The sequence below is a fragment of the Sphaeroforma arctica genome, assembly GCF_001186125.1.
Source record: "Sphaeroforma arctica JP610 unplaced genomic scaffold supercont1.509, whole genome shotgun sequence".
NCBI classification, from domain to species: domain Eukaryota; class Ichthyosporea; order Ichthyophonida; genus Sphaeroforma; species Sphaeroforma arctica.
In genome coordinates this window covers 16,565-32,955 of record NW_014040049.1, presented here as the reverse complement: position 1 = coordinate 32,955, position 16,391 = coordinate 16,565, and the positions used below count along the sequence as shown (strand labels likewise).

Sequence of the window (16,391 nt, the reverse complement as noted above, 5' to 3'; positions counted from 1 at the left end):
ACATATATATACATATATTTACATATATATACATATATATATATACACATATATACATATATATACATATATATACATAAATATACATATATACATATATACATATATACATATATACATATATACATATATAAATAGATACATATATACACATATACATATATACATATATACATATATACATATGTACATATATACATATATACATATATATGTATATATATATATATATATACGGTACAAACCTGTTCCTTTTTTATATAGTGACTCCCATTCGGATTTGCGGTGGATACGATTGACTTCATAACAATCTGCTTTAAATTGTCCTTTGGCTCACGATCCAACTCTTCGTCAAACTAATTAACGACGAACCGGGCATGGAAGCAAAGCTGAGGAAAAATATCTACAAGTTCTACCCTGATTTGGTATAAAAATAGTTGCACTTTTTTGGCACCCTCTGAGAAGTCAAGCTCTATATGGTAGACTAGCAAGAGAGATCGTTTGCAAACCTATTTGAGATTGTCTCCGCCGCTGCCCATTCACCACTTCCACTGCGTTGAACAATGTCTGCATCATGACTACACTTGTTTTGGCGATGGGTAGGAATCCCGGCTGCTACGCAAAGAATAACTTGCATTGTGAGGCGAATACGGCGCGAGTGTCCGCTCAGATCGCCCAGCAGTTCTTGAATCACACTCCAATTGCCCCAATAGCCCTTTTATAGGTTCACTCGAGCAGTCACCGAAATACCTACAATGCAGAGCCGGCATTGTCGGGCAGTAGACCTCAACAAATAAGGCTGAACATCGTGAAAGACACCGCACGACGAGACAGCCCTATTTTTAAGCCCACGCGATCTCTGCCTGCTGTCTAATAACTCTTAATGATATGCTCTTCGTGAGCTTTGAAAGTCGAGGCCGAGTAGTAACGATATCCTTCGGTCAGATATCGACTCTGGCCGCAAGGAATAATGGCGGTGAGAATGGTGAACAGCGTGTGAGCTGCCAACGTCAATCAGTTAACGTCCATGAGCTTTCGAAATATATTACTGCGCGAAAGTTTGCGCGTCTGCACACCAAATTCAGGCAAGTCAGTATATTGTCTTGTCAAAAAATAGTCTTCATATCATTTCTTCAGAATTCTTGGCACTGCTCCTTCAGCGGTGCAGAAGGACTATCTCATGTACCTGCCAATATAAACCTCGGCCGATGGCTTAGTCAAAATCAATACTTTATACTAATCTTTGATTTTATTATATGCTGGCGTATTGCTATGAATTTGCATCGCCTGCGTGCGAGTCCTTTGTCTCCCCATCACCGTTCCAATTCAATGTAGACAAATCCATGTCGATGTCTGGTCGAATATGGCTTGCTTGTGTTTCGATTCCACCCGTGCTATCGAAGTTGTCTAGGTCCCAATCATCACCGGCCATAAGTTTTGCCTCCGGGTTGACTGAATCATCCAAATCTTTGCATGATGGTTGTTGGTTCAATAATAAGGATGTGTCGGGTAAAATACGTAATAGCGGATTTCATCCGAAAGAAAACTCAATGTTGCAGGTATAAATACAGCATCAAACTCCATTGTACAAACGAACAGCCTCAGGCGATTCAATTAACACCTAATTCTGCATCGAGTGTGGTAAGATGTCACCCAAACAAGAAATTAAGTCATGGGCCATGCACAGAAATACATCTTTCAAACTCCTCAGAAATCACCTACTATAAGGGCAACATATTGCAAATTAAGCTCCGTGCTGTGGATAGATCACAAAAAAAGCAACATGCAACAATGAATCGGCCTCTTTGTAGTACGATGCATATTGCCGGTATTCTCTGCGGTAAACCACAGTAGAGAAAGAACAAAGAAATACAAATTCGTGTAACATAGTGCATTGTGCTGAACATTCTATTAGAGATCAATTTGCTGCAATCGACTCGATTAGCAAGTTGCATCCAAATCATACAGCTATACAAATACACTCTGTAACCTTTTGCTCACCTTGTTCTTCTTTGCTGTCACTTCGGAAATTCGCAAGATTGTGCAAGAAGTCAGTGCCAGCTGTCGGTGTGCGGATAGAATCACACGAAAATTACGACTCAATCTTACTGCCATCTTAAAGTGATGGTTTATGTTCACGCCCATCCAGTGTACAGATGTTGACCTTTTACTTTGTCGTTGCGACAAAACACAATGATTAGAAACTCTTATAGTAGAGAATGAGACGACTTGAAACGCTACCAGTCAAAGATTGCCAACAGAAAAATCTTATTTCTATACAATGGGGTATGAGGACAGTACTGGAGCATTTGTGCTACACAACGTCACCATGAAAAACTAGGAAAAGCGCACAACGGCGATGAAAGTGGTGTAGATTATAAAGCATTGCATTTCACCATTCTTACCCTGGCTTAAGGTTCGACTGCCGTTTGGCATAGTTGAGAACTCTGAGCTGCGTGGTATTTCTGACTCTAAAATGGAATCGTGCTCATCAGCCTCTGGCCTGTAAAAAGATTTGGTATTTGATAAGATACAAAGTCAGGATTGGTGTGCATTCCGGTTGCTAGTGTACTACATCGTATACTGGCTCTGTGACGAAGTTCAATTTCCGATCATCAGTACTACAAGTTCGTAGAAATAGTATTCCCATATCTGATGTACAGGCTAAGTATATACACCTGTATACATGCGCTACCAATATACACGTACTACAGAAAACCAGCCAACATACACACGCGTGGTCATACTTATTACCTCAGATTCGTATCTCATGCACACGATTGGCTTAAACACTAGTCATTGTTGCCTACTTTCGCGCTACCGTGTCTATGTACCGCAACACAGCCGCGGTACGAATATCACATACTCGCTATCACTTTCGCTCAGCTCTAGTGGATTGCATGGCCATCGTAACATTTTATGTGATCCACATCGACGGGAGACGACAGAGTTAACGAACGAGCTGTTCGAGGAGTTCGCAAATGACCTATTCGAAGCAGCAAACCCTGAATGCGGCGACAAGTAGGCTTCACTTGCTCCTGCAATAGTTAATCAAAAACACAAGCATCAGCAGAGTGTATACATGCGCAAAAGAACGCGAGGAAGGGGAAGGGAGAGGAGGGTGGAAGGTTAAAAAATGTGATTCATATACATGTCTCAATGTATGCTGTATACAATAACTGATTAAAAAGCACATGCATATCATTAAATTGCGCATGCGAGCGTTTTCTCAAACCCATTAGGACACATAAAGAGCGGGCAATGTATCAAGGAACATTAAGTCATCAAATGAAACGACACAAATTTCTGCGTAAATGCATTCAGGATCGGAGCATACGTTTTGAGGTGGGCGTATGTCCCATAGAGGTGCTTGAAAAGAGCTTTACGGAGCGCTCTGAGTAGCCTTCCTCACTCTCTGAACGCTTCCAAGCAGGAATTCGTCCTCCAGTATCTGGCGCCTGTAAATTTTTTTTTGCGAAAAACTTGGGATGAGAACTTACTCTATGGAAGCCCCGAGCGAGTAAGCTAACGTGAATGCCTACTAGAGATCACCTAGACGCGACTCGCTTTGTTGAACTTTGGAATATATATTCCTAATGACTATAAGAGCAACAAATAACAAGCGAACGAAAGGGCATCGTTTCGGCGGATGTAGTGCAACAAAGTTTCATAATACATAGGCGATTTCTTGCACAATCATATCATCTCAACCCTTATGCATCTGAAATCGGTGCTATTAAGCGGACTGTTGTCTGCGCTAACTACGAGCACCAGGGAATGTCAGGGTACGCACATCTATCAGCAGCGTACTGCAGAGCATCCCGATAGCGGTAAAAACAAATCTCCCCTGACAGGGATTTCGAGGGGTGTCATACCCATTCTCAGCAACATGTCTCTACTCACACTGAAAGCCACAAATCCTACCTCATACGGATGTACCGGGCCGAAGCGTACAAGCCTATAAAAGCTTAAGTACCAAGCGCAGCCATATGCATTTGCAGGTACAATCGCAAAGCCCACAACTTTACATATACTCACACAACACACCTGGTTCTTTAAGGAGGAGGCCGGGCGTGCATGTCGTTGACTTCCCAATAAACTCATATCGGGCACGGCATGTGGTCGGCTCTGCGTGTGCCGTTGGTCGTGGCCAATGGCACTGGGCGGTCTACTGCTACTGCTACCGGTGTACCCAAGCCTGTCATCGTATATATCTAATTGGTGCGGCACCGACACGGATATGTGGTTCATTTTGTATTCGCTGTTACTATTCGCTGACAACGAGCGTTCACTAAACCGCGTGCTGTCCGATGAGGTGCGTGTGGCAGTCAGGTAATCATGATGGACTCGGTCGCTGTCGAGCTCGACGTCGTCGTAGTCCCTCTCCTGGTCATTGAGATTGATCGGTGTGTGCTTGGCTATGTTATCGTTGTCTTCATCCCATGTGTCCATGGGCAACAGCTGGTCATAGTCACTTATATTTTCACCGCTGAACATATTGCGGATTAAATTCAGAGACCGCGTGATGCGTTGTGTGACTATCCGGTACACGGACCATGAGGCCTCGGCATTCCGTACAACTTCCTGTCGAAGCATTGGGTGGGAGAGGGTATGAATCATTGGTTTAATGCACAGTAGACACAGTGCATGTGATATAGATGAAGAACACTTGATTCGCTTGCATCTAAATAGCTCACAATCTTAGGACTTTCGAGCAGATATGCACATAGATGAGAAGTTTAATGATAAATAAATCTCATTTTTTTTTGAATAGCGTGAGATTCGAACTCTTCTTCACCGATGGAGATTGAAACAAATCCGTTCAACTCGGTGATTGTAGATAGCAAGTGTATATACTAGCAGTCGCATGCACCAGATTGGGGACAGGAGCATGAATAACAAACACCTCACATTCTCCAACAATTAAGTGGTCGAGAACGAATAGTATATAACTACAAAAAAAATAAAACTAGTATATGTAATAGCACATACCTGCAACTCATGCCGCTCTTCTTCGCGTGTACGGTGCAGTGCTGATCGGTATGCATTGGGCGAAAGACCAGCATGTTCCATCTCAAAGTCGTCTTCTGTGGTGATAGCAATGTAATACAATTGAGTTCAATCGCCACTCCACTGCTCAAGTGGGTTTGCATTATTCGATCCAATGTTAGGTGTTGCAGATAGAAGACACTGTGTGTGGTTATTCGACGTGGAATGAAAACGCGCCCACGTATGATCATCAATTGACTGTTAGAAAACATGTAACACGCTACTTAGGACACAGGCAACATCGAGCACTCCCAAACCGACAACCCAGAAACATAGACAAACAAAAAAAGAAAACAATTGCACCCACCTGTCACAGGCGTTCGTCTCAAACCAGCCAGCATGCACAGCTCACCATCCGTGAAAGATCCACTATACCTCATCGTTCGCAGTGTTGATATATCGTCCATTGAATCCTTCTCGGTCAAGTACCCGATTATCTCTCGCACACATGAGGTCAGAGCTGCCTCGTAACTGCCGCACATATGCGCATTGATTCCTCGTTTCCTGCAAGTGCGATGAATTTCGTGAGAGCGCGTGAGTGGTGCAATGGGCTTAGATGAGCTACAGCATCTCCCGAGTACTGCGACTGTCCAGAGTTTATATATCAAGTGGCATGTTGTGCTAGATTAAGTATTTGATGTGTCACGATCTACACCAGCGCTGTGATCTCGCTTAAAATGTGTTAGCATGCGTCGAAATAGTCTAAGTTATGCAACAATCAACAGATTGGGGTACATGTCAAGTCTGACTGACGAGAAAACTCTAATTCACAGCTAGATCTGCAGTTGACTCCACACGTATGACAATGCACAGGTTCATATCACCACCAAACCCTCACTTACACAGTACTAATCGGCCAGTTCACATACAACGAACAAATACCTTCGAGACCTGAACACTCTCTCTACGAATGTGGGGGAAATAATAGTGTTCCCATGCCGTTCTACCACCACCTGTGTGCCCACGTGTCGGTATAGAAGAATCTTCATGGGCACTCCTGTGGTCGCGTTTGATCGAGAAAAGTTGGCAATGGTATGCAGTTCAGTCAGACTTCGAGATACAAAGCTACACTCAATACCAGTATAGGTCAAATCATGAACAACCTAGATTTATCCATCTGGCGGACAAAGTCAGCAATCGACATATAGACACGAATGGACAAATACTTACGAAAACTGGTGCGGTTTTACATGACACGATGTGTGAAGGAGCAGAACTATCAGCATATAGGCACCGACTAAATACCGCATAACACTACAAGTCCAGAAATAAACTTTCTTCCTGATCTCCTAATTATAGTCTGACTGATAGGCTCTGACTTAGATGTTACATATTCACCTGCCACTTTGCCGTCGTCATACAAAACGCGATAAGGGGTCAGAGCGGTCGATCGTCGCACGTGCCCACGAACCGAACTGATCTAATCTGCAGCAATCTATATTATCTTTCATCTGAAATCGATTTGTACTGACACAAAGTATACCTACCATCCTATCACGATGCCACTATCATACACTCTCCCGGTAAAAATTTGGCAGGGCCGCATCGAAATACATATCCCAACAATGTCTCGATCTGATCTGGTCTATACTACCTTTGACCAGAAATAAAGTAATCTATGCTGACTCTAGATATACTTCCCCACCGTTACAATGTCGCCATCACACGCCACACTTTACAAGTACGGCCGCATCGAAATTTAGGTTTCAAAACCAGTCTGATCTCATATTGTCTATACTATCTTTGACCTCAACTCAAAGTGTTCTGCACTGGCCGGAGATATACCTACCCACCTGTCACAATGTCACCATCATACACCACACGGTACGAATTGGGCACGGCCGCATCGAAGTACATGCCCCAGAACTGATTGCCTGTGCGTGGAGAGCCGAATGTGTACAGTTGCACAGACATCTGTAAGTGTAGCGACAGCTCATACGCCGCAAATGTCGCTAGCGCACCTCCCAACGAATGGCCTGTCACGAGCAGTTCCAGATCACTTTGCATCCGGCCACTTCCCGTGTTTACCTGGGCGAGTTGCAGAGTGGGAGTGGATACAAATATGGTTAGAAACACCAAATGGTAGAAGGCAAAGTATATACAACATGGGGTGATCGGCTGACGTGCGAGGTTTTCAAAAGCGACTGAGTAGTCTAGAAAATTTAGGATGCAAGTACACGTTCTTAAAGCAGCATGTTGGAGAGTCCCCGCCAACGGGTGATATTGGAGCGGAGACACCCGAATCGTAAATTGAATCCCTGAAGAAATTTACTACGGCCGAGTGATTTCAAGTTGGTGTTTTGGCGTGCTGTTGTGCTCTGGTGGGCTGACAGAGAATAGTGGTGGGTCAATTTCGAACCATATTACATAATCGGAAGTACTTGGGCATAACGTTGGGTCGAATTTATGCTGAAATTTATCGAGGTTCTAACACCCACTAAAATTCATCCGTTCTTATCAGCACACGACAATCACTTAGACGCACATAAGTATCAACATGTATACATTCTCGCCACAATCACCTCATAACAATTGATGGGGTCTGTGAGATAATTACGGAGGAGATCCAACAAGCGTTCTCTGAGACCAGCGTAAGCCAGCCAAAACCCTCTATGCACTTTCGGCACGAAATAGGACGACATAGTTGTTGTAGGGTTTATGCCTACGGGCAATGGCATCTGCGTGCGGGGTGAAAGAAGAGACGTATTCCGTAAATATGACATGACGAAAGGGAAGCGCAACTGAGGGTGCTTGACAGAGCCAGATCCTCTATACAATTACGGTGCTGCGTAGTGGGCGAAGCCTTTGTATGAATTAGCTCTTGGATGATGATATACATCTACACGAGTTGATTATATGTACACCTGAATTTATCAGAATACCCGCTAGCACCGAAGGCTTATGCCCTACTTAGAATGTGGTGAATCTTTTTGTGGAAACATTTTTCAAAACGTAGCGAAGCTATGAGTTCTCGCATTTGCAAAACTCCCAATATATCGATTGAGATCAAGTACCGCACATCCAACCACACACCACTGATTGTATACTTTACCGGTTCACACACCTGATTAAACTTGAGATTGCTCTCCCAGTTGACTTTCGAGCTGGTCCCCCGAAACGCCACCACCAGGAACCGGTCGCGCCGCGCAACAAGCACGTGCGAATCCACAGCATTGTCACTGCAGCAGAAACGTCATACAAATACATGCTCAGAGTCAGTGACGCATTGCTGCTCGCCACTACAAGGCTCACACCTTCCACTTCATTGCATCTAACGAAAAATTCACACATAGCAACTCATGGGAATTGGAAGTAAGACAAGCAACACAATGACTTTTTGGAGCGAAAGTGCAATCGAAATGTAGAGATTAAGTAGAGGCTTTGCCCGTGGTGGCGCAATTTCCTGCATTGTATGTGGCATGTCTTCGCGCACGTATGTAACGTGAGGCTGCTCGGCAGTTATGTGAGCACAGCAGTGTACAAAATTCACATGCTATACTGAACGATAAGGTTCATTCAGCCGAGTGGGATCTGGGCATCCACATAGTACATCTGACAAGCAGAGCCCTGTATGTACATGGGTCCTCACACATCTACACAAATCAATTCTGGTGTTCATGTTAGGCTTTCACCATATGCTGAGTTTTCTCACCTGATGAAGCCCACCACAGACAGCTCAGAGTTGATCTTGCCCCAGCCAGACGCAGTGTCTCGATCGGGCGGGTCGTAGTACGCCTGTATCGAGTACTTCAGGAGAAAACTGGCCAGAAGAGGCGAGTATCTGCAGGTAAAATATGCACAGAAGGATTATAGTGTATAGATTGAAACTACATTCGCATCACAACAGAGAGGTGACAACGACCATGCTAGATATATTGAACCCTAACGGCGCCCACACATTGCGGCGTTTAAAAGGAATCTCGATACATATGACTGTAATTAGTGGTGCAGCGTGCTTGCCAGCAACATCGAATGCCATGACCTGTAACAGTACGAGGTGCTAAGTAGTCCCGTCTGCGGGATTGATCCATGAAACATATTAAGTAACTTAAATGGGAAAAATATCTGTCGCATCACCTAGATATCATAGCAGCGGATGGGCCACGACGAAGACTTTGTAGTGCTAGATAGTAGGTCAGGCGAACTATCAAGCAAGTATAGCAGCGTTTTAAAATGAAGGAAAATAGGCAGTTGTGAGGTGCTCCTTATACGCACGAACCACGGAATGCGCCACATGTGTGGCGGAGCACACCAATTCAAAACTAGCTGCGTACTGTTCGCGCCACTCACACTACTTGCAGGATAAGTATGGGCAACGTCATACACGTTTGCTGTTTGGACTATATGCAGTATAAGTCTAGGCAATACCAAGTCTCCTGGCTTTGCATACACACAGTTCGTATTAGCGCGCAAATGTTAACCATCACTGTGTGGGCTATTGCCCTCTCTTGACCAGCTCGAGAGTTGTTGTTAAGAAAACGGTATCGAGGACTAGGCGTCTAATAAAATGTGTTAAATGCGCATATCTACTATACAAGCACTATTTGTAACCCTCGACAAGCTGTCCCTTTTGCTTTTAAAACCACCATTCCACATTGATACAACTCAGGCACCACTTTTGCCCACCACACACCTCACTTTCGGCTTCCGCTTTTCTCTCAATTGGGTCTGTGATTCTCTATCTGAGCCGCTCATAAATGTCATAAAGTCATCAAATGAAGGCACGGCCTGCGACAGCGACGGAACCCGCTGCAAGAAATCGGTGGACAGGTCTGTGATGCTGGTCGTCGGCGAGAGCTCATCAGTTGAACTGTTATCTGCACAACATGCGATTTAGCGTACATACATATGAGCATAAGATATATATATATATATACACATACTAAATCCGTAAAAGTAGAACATACATACAATGTGGAAATATTGTAATTGGGTACACGACAATTCCAATATAAACAATTGCTTTCTACAGCTTGGTCAAGTGTGCGATATCTATTCGACAAATCTTACCCGAGCGCAACCCTTCGTGTAGCAATTCGTAATCCTCCACCAATGCGTCGCGCCTGCGGTATAAAGACGAACATGGAATGCGTTTATTTTGTAGTAGGTCCTTGTAGATCTTAAATATAACAGGATACATTCAGGATTCCATATATGTAGTTGTGATATACACAACTAATGGATGAATCAAGCATAGATTGCGTGGCTGTTATCTGCTGCTCTGTTTTCGTTCAACAGCATCCTGCACGGCGAGAGAGTTGACAGACAACTGTGGGCTGGGGTACTCATTATCGCAAAAAAAGAGGCACGTGCACAAAGCCAGATGATTGGGAAGGGGGTTATTCGTATGACACACACAACAGGTAACTACTCTCGAGGACACTATATAGCACAGGCACGGGGTAGAACAGTTGACAACGCACAGCCGCAATAGGAGGGCCGTGGAATGTCGCACGCAAGATTCCACAAGCACACATAGGAGCTTAGGTATTCAATCTCACCGCCGTAAACCTCTCGTGCGAGCGTTACACTTATGACAGCTGGAGCTGAGCACTTTCCCTCTCTATACTACACATGTGCAGGTATACAACCTTATACCCTCTCCAAGGAATACAACAGGGCACACATAAAATACAATCTCTTCTGACTCACTCATCCAAGCAGAGGTAATCTTCCCTAGTACTCTCACTAGCAAGGTTTATGACACACATGTTGTTCAGCAATTTCACAGAAGCATACAAGTACAGATATATTTTCTAACCGTCGCAGACCCCTCTTGAAACAGCCACGCTCGGACTTCCGCCTACAACAGCACAGCAGAGGGTAGCGCTTCGGCGGCAAATAGATTAGAGCCAGCAGAATATTGTAGACAGTAATGATAAATACCACGCCTGTATGTGTAAGAGAACGGATACGTATAAAGATGAATACATAGGAGTAGGTGGTCTGAACTGGGCTTGCTTTTAGGTCAGATCACGTCGCAACAGCCTGTAGCGACCGGTTTTGTGTTCAGACTATACTTTGTTAAAGAAATAATATGACTTTGTAAACGCAATATACCGGCGACTGATACCAGCCTACCTCGATCCATATATATCACAGCGCATATCGTACGTTGATACTTGGGAAACAACGAGACATTCTCGAAAACCACTGTGAAAGGGTTGGAACTGTAGGAACGTGGTTTACGCATACACTGAAGACACTACGTGTATGACGATTAAGCTTAAATTTCACTTTCGTGTTTAAGGTTTAGGGGTTGAAAAGCGGTACATACAAACTATACCGCAGACATGTGTAATTCATACCAGATTATTACACAATAGAGAGCGCTTGGATGGCCCTGTGCTGAGGCAAACAGTAGACGCCAGCGGAATATACAGACTATTGACACACATGTACCGGTACAATTCATGCAGCATATAGAGTAACGTAACGCTATTCGATGATATCACCTCGTTCCATAATACTTTGTAACTTACCCAGCAAAGGTGCCGTTTTGGAAACGTCGAACAAGGACTTCGCAATCAGACCTCTGATGATGATCACGATGAAAAATATCATCACACACCAACCTGAGAATCCAAGAAAAGAGAAGTAGCTTGTGATAAGCACCTATATCTAGGTCCAACACATTCATCACTACGTGTTCACAGCTGTGTAAAGTCTCACAAACGCTTTCTATCGTACACACACAGGCACAGGCGCTACCAGAAACATACGTTACATTGAGGCAGATATCTCAACAATTGATGAAAATGCTTGCTACGAGTAATCGTTTGATAGGTCGAGACCTCTGTATTATCAGCCGAACACTGCTGACCTACTCAAATCCCCCGAACCAATATTCACATGAGAGTTGAATGCACAGGTCTTCTGCTCGATCTCATACCTTGAAGAATGAAGTACCGGAAGGGCAGCTGACGGAACCTCGTGCGCAGATAAGGCATGGGTTCTAAATACGAACGTGTGTTGACAATGATCGCAAACATCCAGACAGTCCACACAACCTTCATCACGATCTGCAGTGAGTTTTGCGGGATATAATTCAGATTAGGAAACGATGGAAGATTCTGGACGTGGTGTGGGAGTACAGCAATGTACCCAAGTGACACTACGAGACGATCAGGCAGCTACAGCCCATGTGTTGCATGACAGGGTCTTGTGCAGGGTGTTGACCTGCATATGGAGGTGCGCTATGTCGCCAACCATCACACACCTTGCAATACTCCATGGCGATTACAAACTCCATCACTAAGGAGTCGACATCGAATTCTTGCACATCCTGTGTAGTGTGATACAATAATAGTAAAGATTCAAAAACTAAAATCGAGCACTTCGTCGATGAGTTAAAAATTGAAATTTGAAGTTGCTGACCCTAAATACCGTTCTTCTGTAAGTTTTGTATCCTGGACAGGTAGATACACACTGCGAGAAATAGCAATAGCGAAGACTACGGCAACGATACTGTACATTGGTGCACTTGAGCTCGCCTGATCGATTAACCCCGTCAGTAATAATCAGCGCGCTTACATATAGGTACCACATAGCCTTTCCAAACTGATTGACAGAGCCTCTTGGAACCGTCAAATGGAGCTGGCAGTATGAATTCGTACGACAAAAATACTCACCTGGTCGTAGTTGAATATTCGCAGATACAGCAATAACATTCCTGTAACCCAGTACGAACAAGCGAACACTAGCTTCGGCATATAGAACACCACACTACGGTCGTCGTCCCTGCAAGAGCAGACGTATAGCAAGTTAATCTGTGCGGTCAATCACCGTTAAGTGACTTTCTGGTTAGAGGCATAATGCCACATCGTGGAGTATACCTAGGATTTTGCACTCACATTGTTATAATCATTTTATGCATATGCGAACTCTCTGGTTCAATGCCGCCACGAGACATTTCAATAAAAGAGGGCTATGGGAAGCCAAACATAGATATCCTGGGATATGCATCTATTTGAAAAAAACAACGCAAAAGACCTGGCAGCTTTACCTCAGTAGATGTATACAGTCGAAGATGAAGAGATATGTTGCCATGAGGATGGCAATCGCAGTAACGGTCAACATCTCCCCTACCAAGAAACAGGTGTAGTTGCCTACACAGTCAAAAGTGTTGAAACGGTTAATCAAGAAAAATCGCATCCATGACCATCGATGATTAATATGTTTCAGGCAGCATCATTGCCTGCTCAATATGCGTATGATAAGGCAACACCGAGTTCTAAAAAGTGATTGCGAAATGCACGGCGGGATGTTTCTAAGAAATATATTCTTAACAAGCAAATTTACAACAACACAAAGTGTGAGGCATCAAAGGAGCGACCCGAAAAGGCAATGCCACGCGAGAGATTCATATTGCAAAATACCTTGGTAGTCATACAGATAGCCTAACTGAGCACACACATATATATTTAACACTGACACAAATGTATGGCAAACAAAGTGTAAGGTGCTCAAGGAGTGACCGGAATAGGCAATGCCACGCGAGAGGTTTATATTGCACATTAATTTGGTAGCCATACAGATGCACGTAACAGAGCACACATATACATATTTAACATAGACACAAATACATCGAAATACAGATCCTCCGCCACAGAAGTCGCGAAGTGAGTGTTTCTGGCATAAACTCACCAGTTACTAAGATAGGGATGGACAAGGGATTCTGGTACATCACCGTGGCCACCAAAAGACTGATCACATAGCGCTGTATTGTATAAAATATACGAATATCAAGTTCGTGCCAAGGTGTGAGATACATAGCCATGTATGAGTTGAGAAAAATTTCACGCAGACTCCTTTCAAAGTATGATGTTCGATAGGCAGATTGCTGGGTTTGTTGAAAAACGAATTTGTAACCCATCAATTGATTCACCTGATAGAGAATGTATTACGTTTCTACTAACACGTTTATGCTTTCAACAAAATGTAGAGTGTAAATTGGAGCAGAGCTAACTAGCAGATTATGGAGATCCTCTTAGCGGTATATAGCATCCCATGGCATAGTTCACTACCAATAGAAGTTAAAGAGTGCAACATCAGACAATTCGAAACTGATCTGATGGTCCAGACAAGCGGCGCACATGTCAGCATACGACTGCTACGTAGATTTGTGGTGCATACACACGTACTTGTTCCGGGAGAGATTCGAAGAACCTGGGCGGACTGGCAATTAGCTGATGGATGTAAATGACCAACATCGCGAATGTCACCACCAACATCACAGCGCGGATGACAATCTCGGTGGTACGATACAGAAGTCGGCTGCGCAAATACGTATGGATATTGGGGAAAGCATAAATTCGGTGTAAGTGGAGCAGAACGCATACGAAAGTGAGACAGTCGGAAATACAGTGTGCGACATTACCACAGGCGGATTGTGCGTAGAAGCCGAGACGTGCATAGAGCGTCAAAGTCTAGATGGTTCATATAAGTAGAAAAGATTAAAGCAGCTCGAGCTCGAAGCTCAGGAGGATTGTAGGTGTTCATTGGTAGTGTCACGTACCTGTACGTAAATTTGTACGTGAAAGAATTGGCCAGCAGTAAACCGTGCAGCATTTCAATGTCTTTAACACGGTCCACCGAGACTGTGTAATTAACCCGGACCTCGAAAACCTGGGTGAAATGTAGCAGACAGAATATTGATTTTTTAATTTATTTTACCCGAGGCATCACTTTTATAGAGTATGTAAGCAGCAGTCTGTACACCTTTCAAATAGTCAAGGTAGAGACTTCGTTTTCTGCCCTAGGAATAGCTGCCCAAATAGTGTACCATAACGCGATCTCATATGCATTGCAGCTTGCAACCAATCCGATTGATATGCTCACACAAAATATCCAGAACCTACCATGGACACTGCTGCTATTAAACAATTACATATAAAAGAAGCATACAAGCGAACACAATGAAAGCATGACAGTCTCCGAGAATTCGCTTTTCATTCACAATGGGTTGTACCACACCGCGCTAAACATACCTTGAAATCAGCCATTCTATTTCGGCAATTATAGCACGACAGCTCAGATTTCGCAAATACATCAGCGGATGTGCACAACACACGCTGTTTCGCGTTATTCGGCAGTCTCTCCAGTTCGGAAGCATCGCTTGCATTTGTATTCCTAATAAGAATACTATTGGGCCCGGTATAGCTACCGTTGACCTCAAGTAAACTGCCATTGACATTTACCCCTGATTCTGGCTGCGTGGCTCTCTCTGGCACATTTAAAGACCGCCGTCTACTGTCAGTAGAATCGCAATGAAATCGCACTTGCTTGTGTCCAATCCGCCGCACAAGCCGCAAGAGCTGGTGCTCCTCCTCAGCGGCGTACTATGGTGCGATAAAGGCATACAAGCATGAAGATGTAATAGTATGTGATATATTGTCTATTGTCAGTCTTGCATGTGCACACCTGTTTGTGAAGATAAGTGCACGTCAGATCAGTGCCTATCTCTTGAATAGGAGTGAGCTCAATAAACCAGACAATCTATCATCGCCGGTAATGTGCAAGTAGTCAACGGAGACAACCATTGCTGACAGGTTCAACAATCCTCCCGGACTCACTTGCATTTCGAAGCACAAGTTTGTCAGTTTAGGCCGGGAGATATGGTGTTAATTCGCGGTACATATCCGTACTACGACACCGCGGCTACACTTACTACGTTTGTTTGCAATCATAAATAATATCTACAAGATGGCAACTCGGCCAGGGTTTCAAGAATTGCTGTATCACATATTACAAGCATTTTACATAAAAGTCAACGAGTACTATAATTTATACGACTAATGTAGGGAAACTCAACCACGCATTTAAGTAATATCACTATATTCCCGCGAATCTTACAGTTGACAACATACCACGTCGACAGTGTAGGGCAAGACAATATCCAATGGAGGATGATTTGCTGGCACGTTTATGTCGACCATCAAACCGAAGAGGCCATACAGAACAGACCACTTGGGCAGTCGACCTGACCACAGGATCCATCCCTCGCGAACATCCTGTTTTTGAATAGTAAATTCCCATTGCAAATCAATTTATGACTATACATATATATATATACAAATACATACATGTGTGTGTGCGTGTGTGGGTTTTGAAATTTTCATGTATATGTATATGTATATATATTTACATACACAAACACACACAGACACACACGCACACACACACACACACATATATATATATATATAATATATATATATGTGTCTATGTGTAAATATATAAACATATACATATACATGAGAATAAAACACACACACACACACACATGTATTGATACACACACACACACACACACACACACACACACACACACACACACACTA

The 16,391-nt window shown here is 43.6% G+C and overlaps 1 protein-coding gene across 1 annotated transcript in view; it reads right to left on the bottom strand.

Annotated features, from left to right (window-relative positions):
* Positions 1–1,270: 1,270 nt before the first annotated feature.
* SARC_06843 (hypothetical protein) overlaps positions 1,271–16,391 on the bottom strand; it is a gene marked incomplete at both ends in the record, with an annotated part of 19,426 nt that continues 4,305 nt past the window's right edge. The window contains 26 exons of the mRNA XM_014299233.1: positions 1,271–1,467; positions 2,002–2,061; positions 2,406–2,503; positions 2,867–3,038; positions 3,338–3,458; positions 4,048–4,584; positions 4,993–5,087; positions 5,357–5,553; positions 5,932–6,046; positions 6,843–7,077; positions 7,572–7,727; positions 8,114–8,228; positions 8,702–8,830; positions 9,683–9,866; positions 10,060–10,112; positions 10,811–10,940; positions 11,532–11,624; positions 11,942–12,071; positions 12,269–12,334; positions 12,681–12,789; positions 13,055–13,157; positions 13,696–13,768; positions 14,193–14,325; positions 14,567–14,676; positions 15,039–15,389; positions 15,918–16,061. Of these exons, the coding sequence (XP_014154708.1) occupies positions 1,271–1,467; positions 2,002–2,061; positions 2,406–2,503; positions 2,867–3,038; positions 3,338–3,458; positions 4,048–4,584; positions 4,993–5,087; positions 5,357–5,553; positions 5,932–6,046; positions 6,843–7,077; positions 7,572–7,727; positions 8,114–8,228; positions 8,702–8,830; positions 9,683–9,866; positions 10,060–10,112; positions 10,811–10,940; positions 11,532–11,624; positions 11,942–12,071; positions 12,269–12,334; positions 12,681–12,789; positions 13,055–13,157; positions 13,696–13,768; positions 14,193–14,325; positions 14,567–14,676; positions 15,039–15,389; positions 15,918–16,061 (3,906 nt within the window). The remainder of the gene's footprint in view (positions 1,468–2,001; positions 2,062–2,405; positions 2,504–2,866; positions 3,039–3,337; positions 3,459–4,047; positions 4,585–4,992; positions 5,088–5,356; positions 5,554–5,931; positions 6,047–6,842; positions 7,078–7,571; positions 7,728–8,113; positions 8,229–8,701; positions 8,831–9,682; positions 9,867–10,059; positions 10,113–10,810; positions 10,941–11,531; positions 11,625–11,941; positions 12,072–12,268; positions 12,335–12,680; positions 12,790–13,054; positions 13,158–13,695; positions 13,769–14,192; positions 14,326–14,566; positions 14,677–15,038; positions 15,390–15,917; positions 16,062–16,391) is intronic.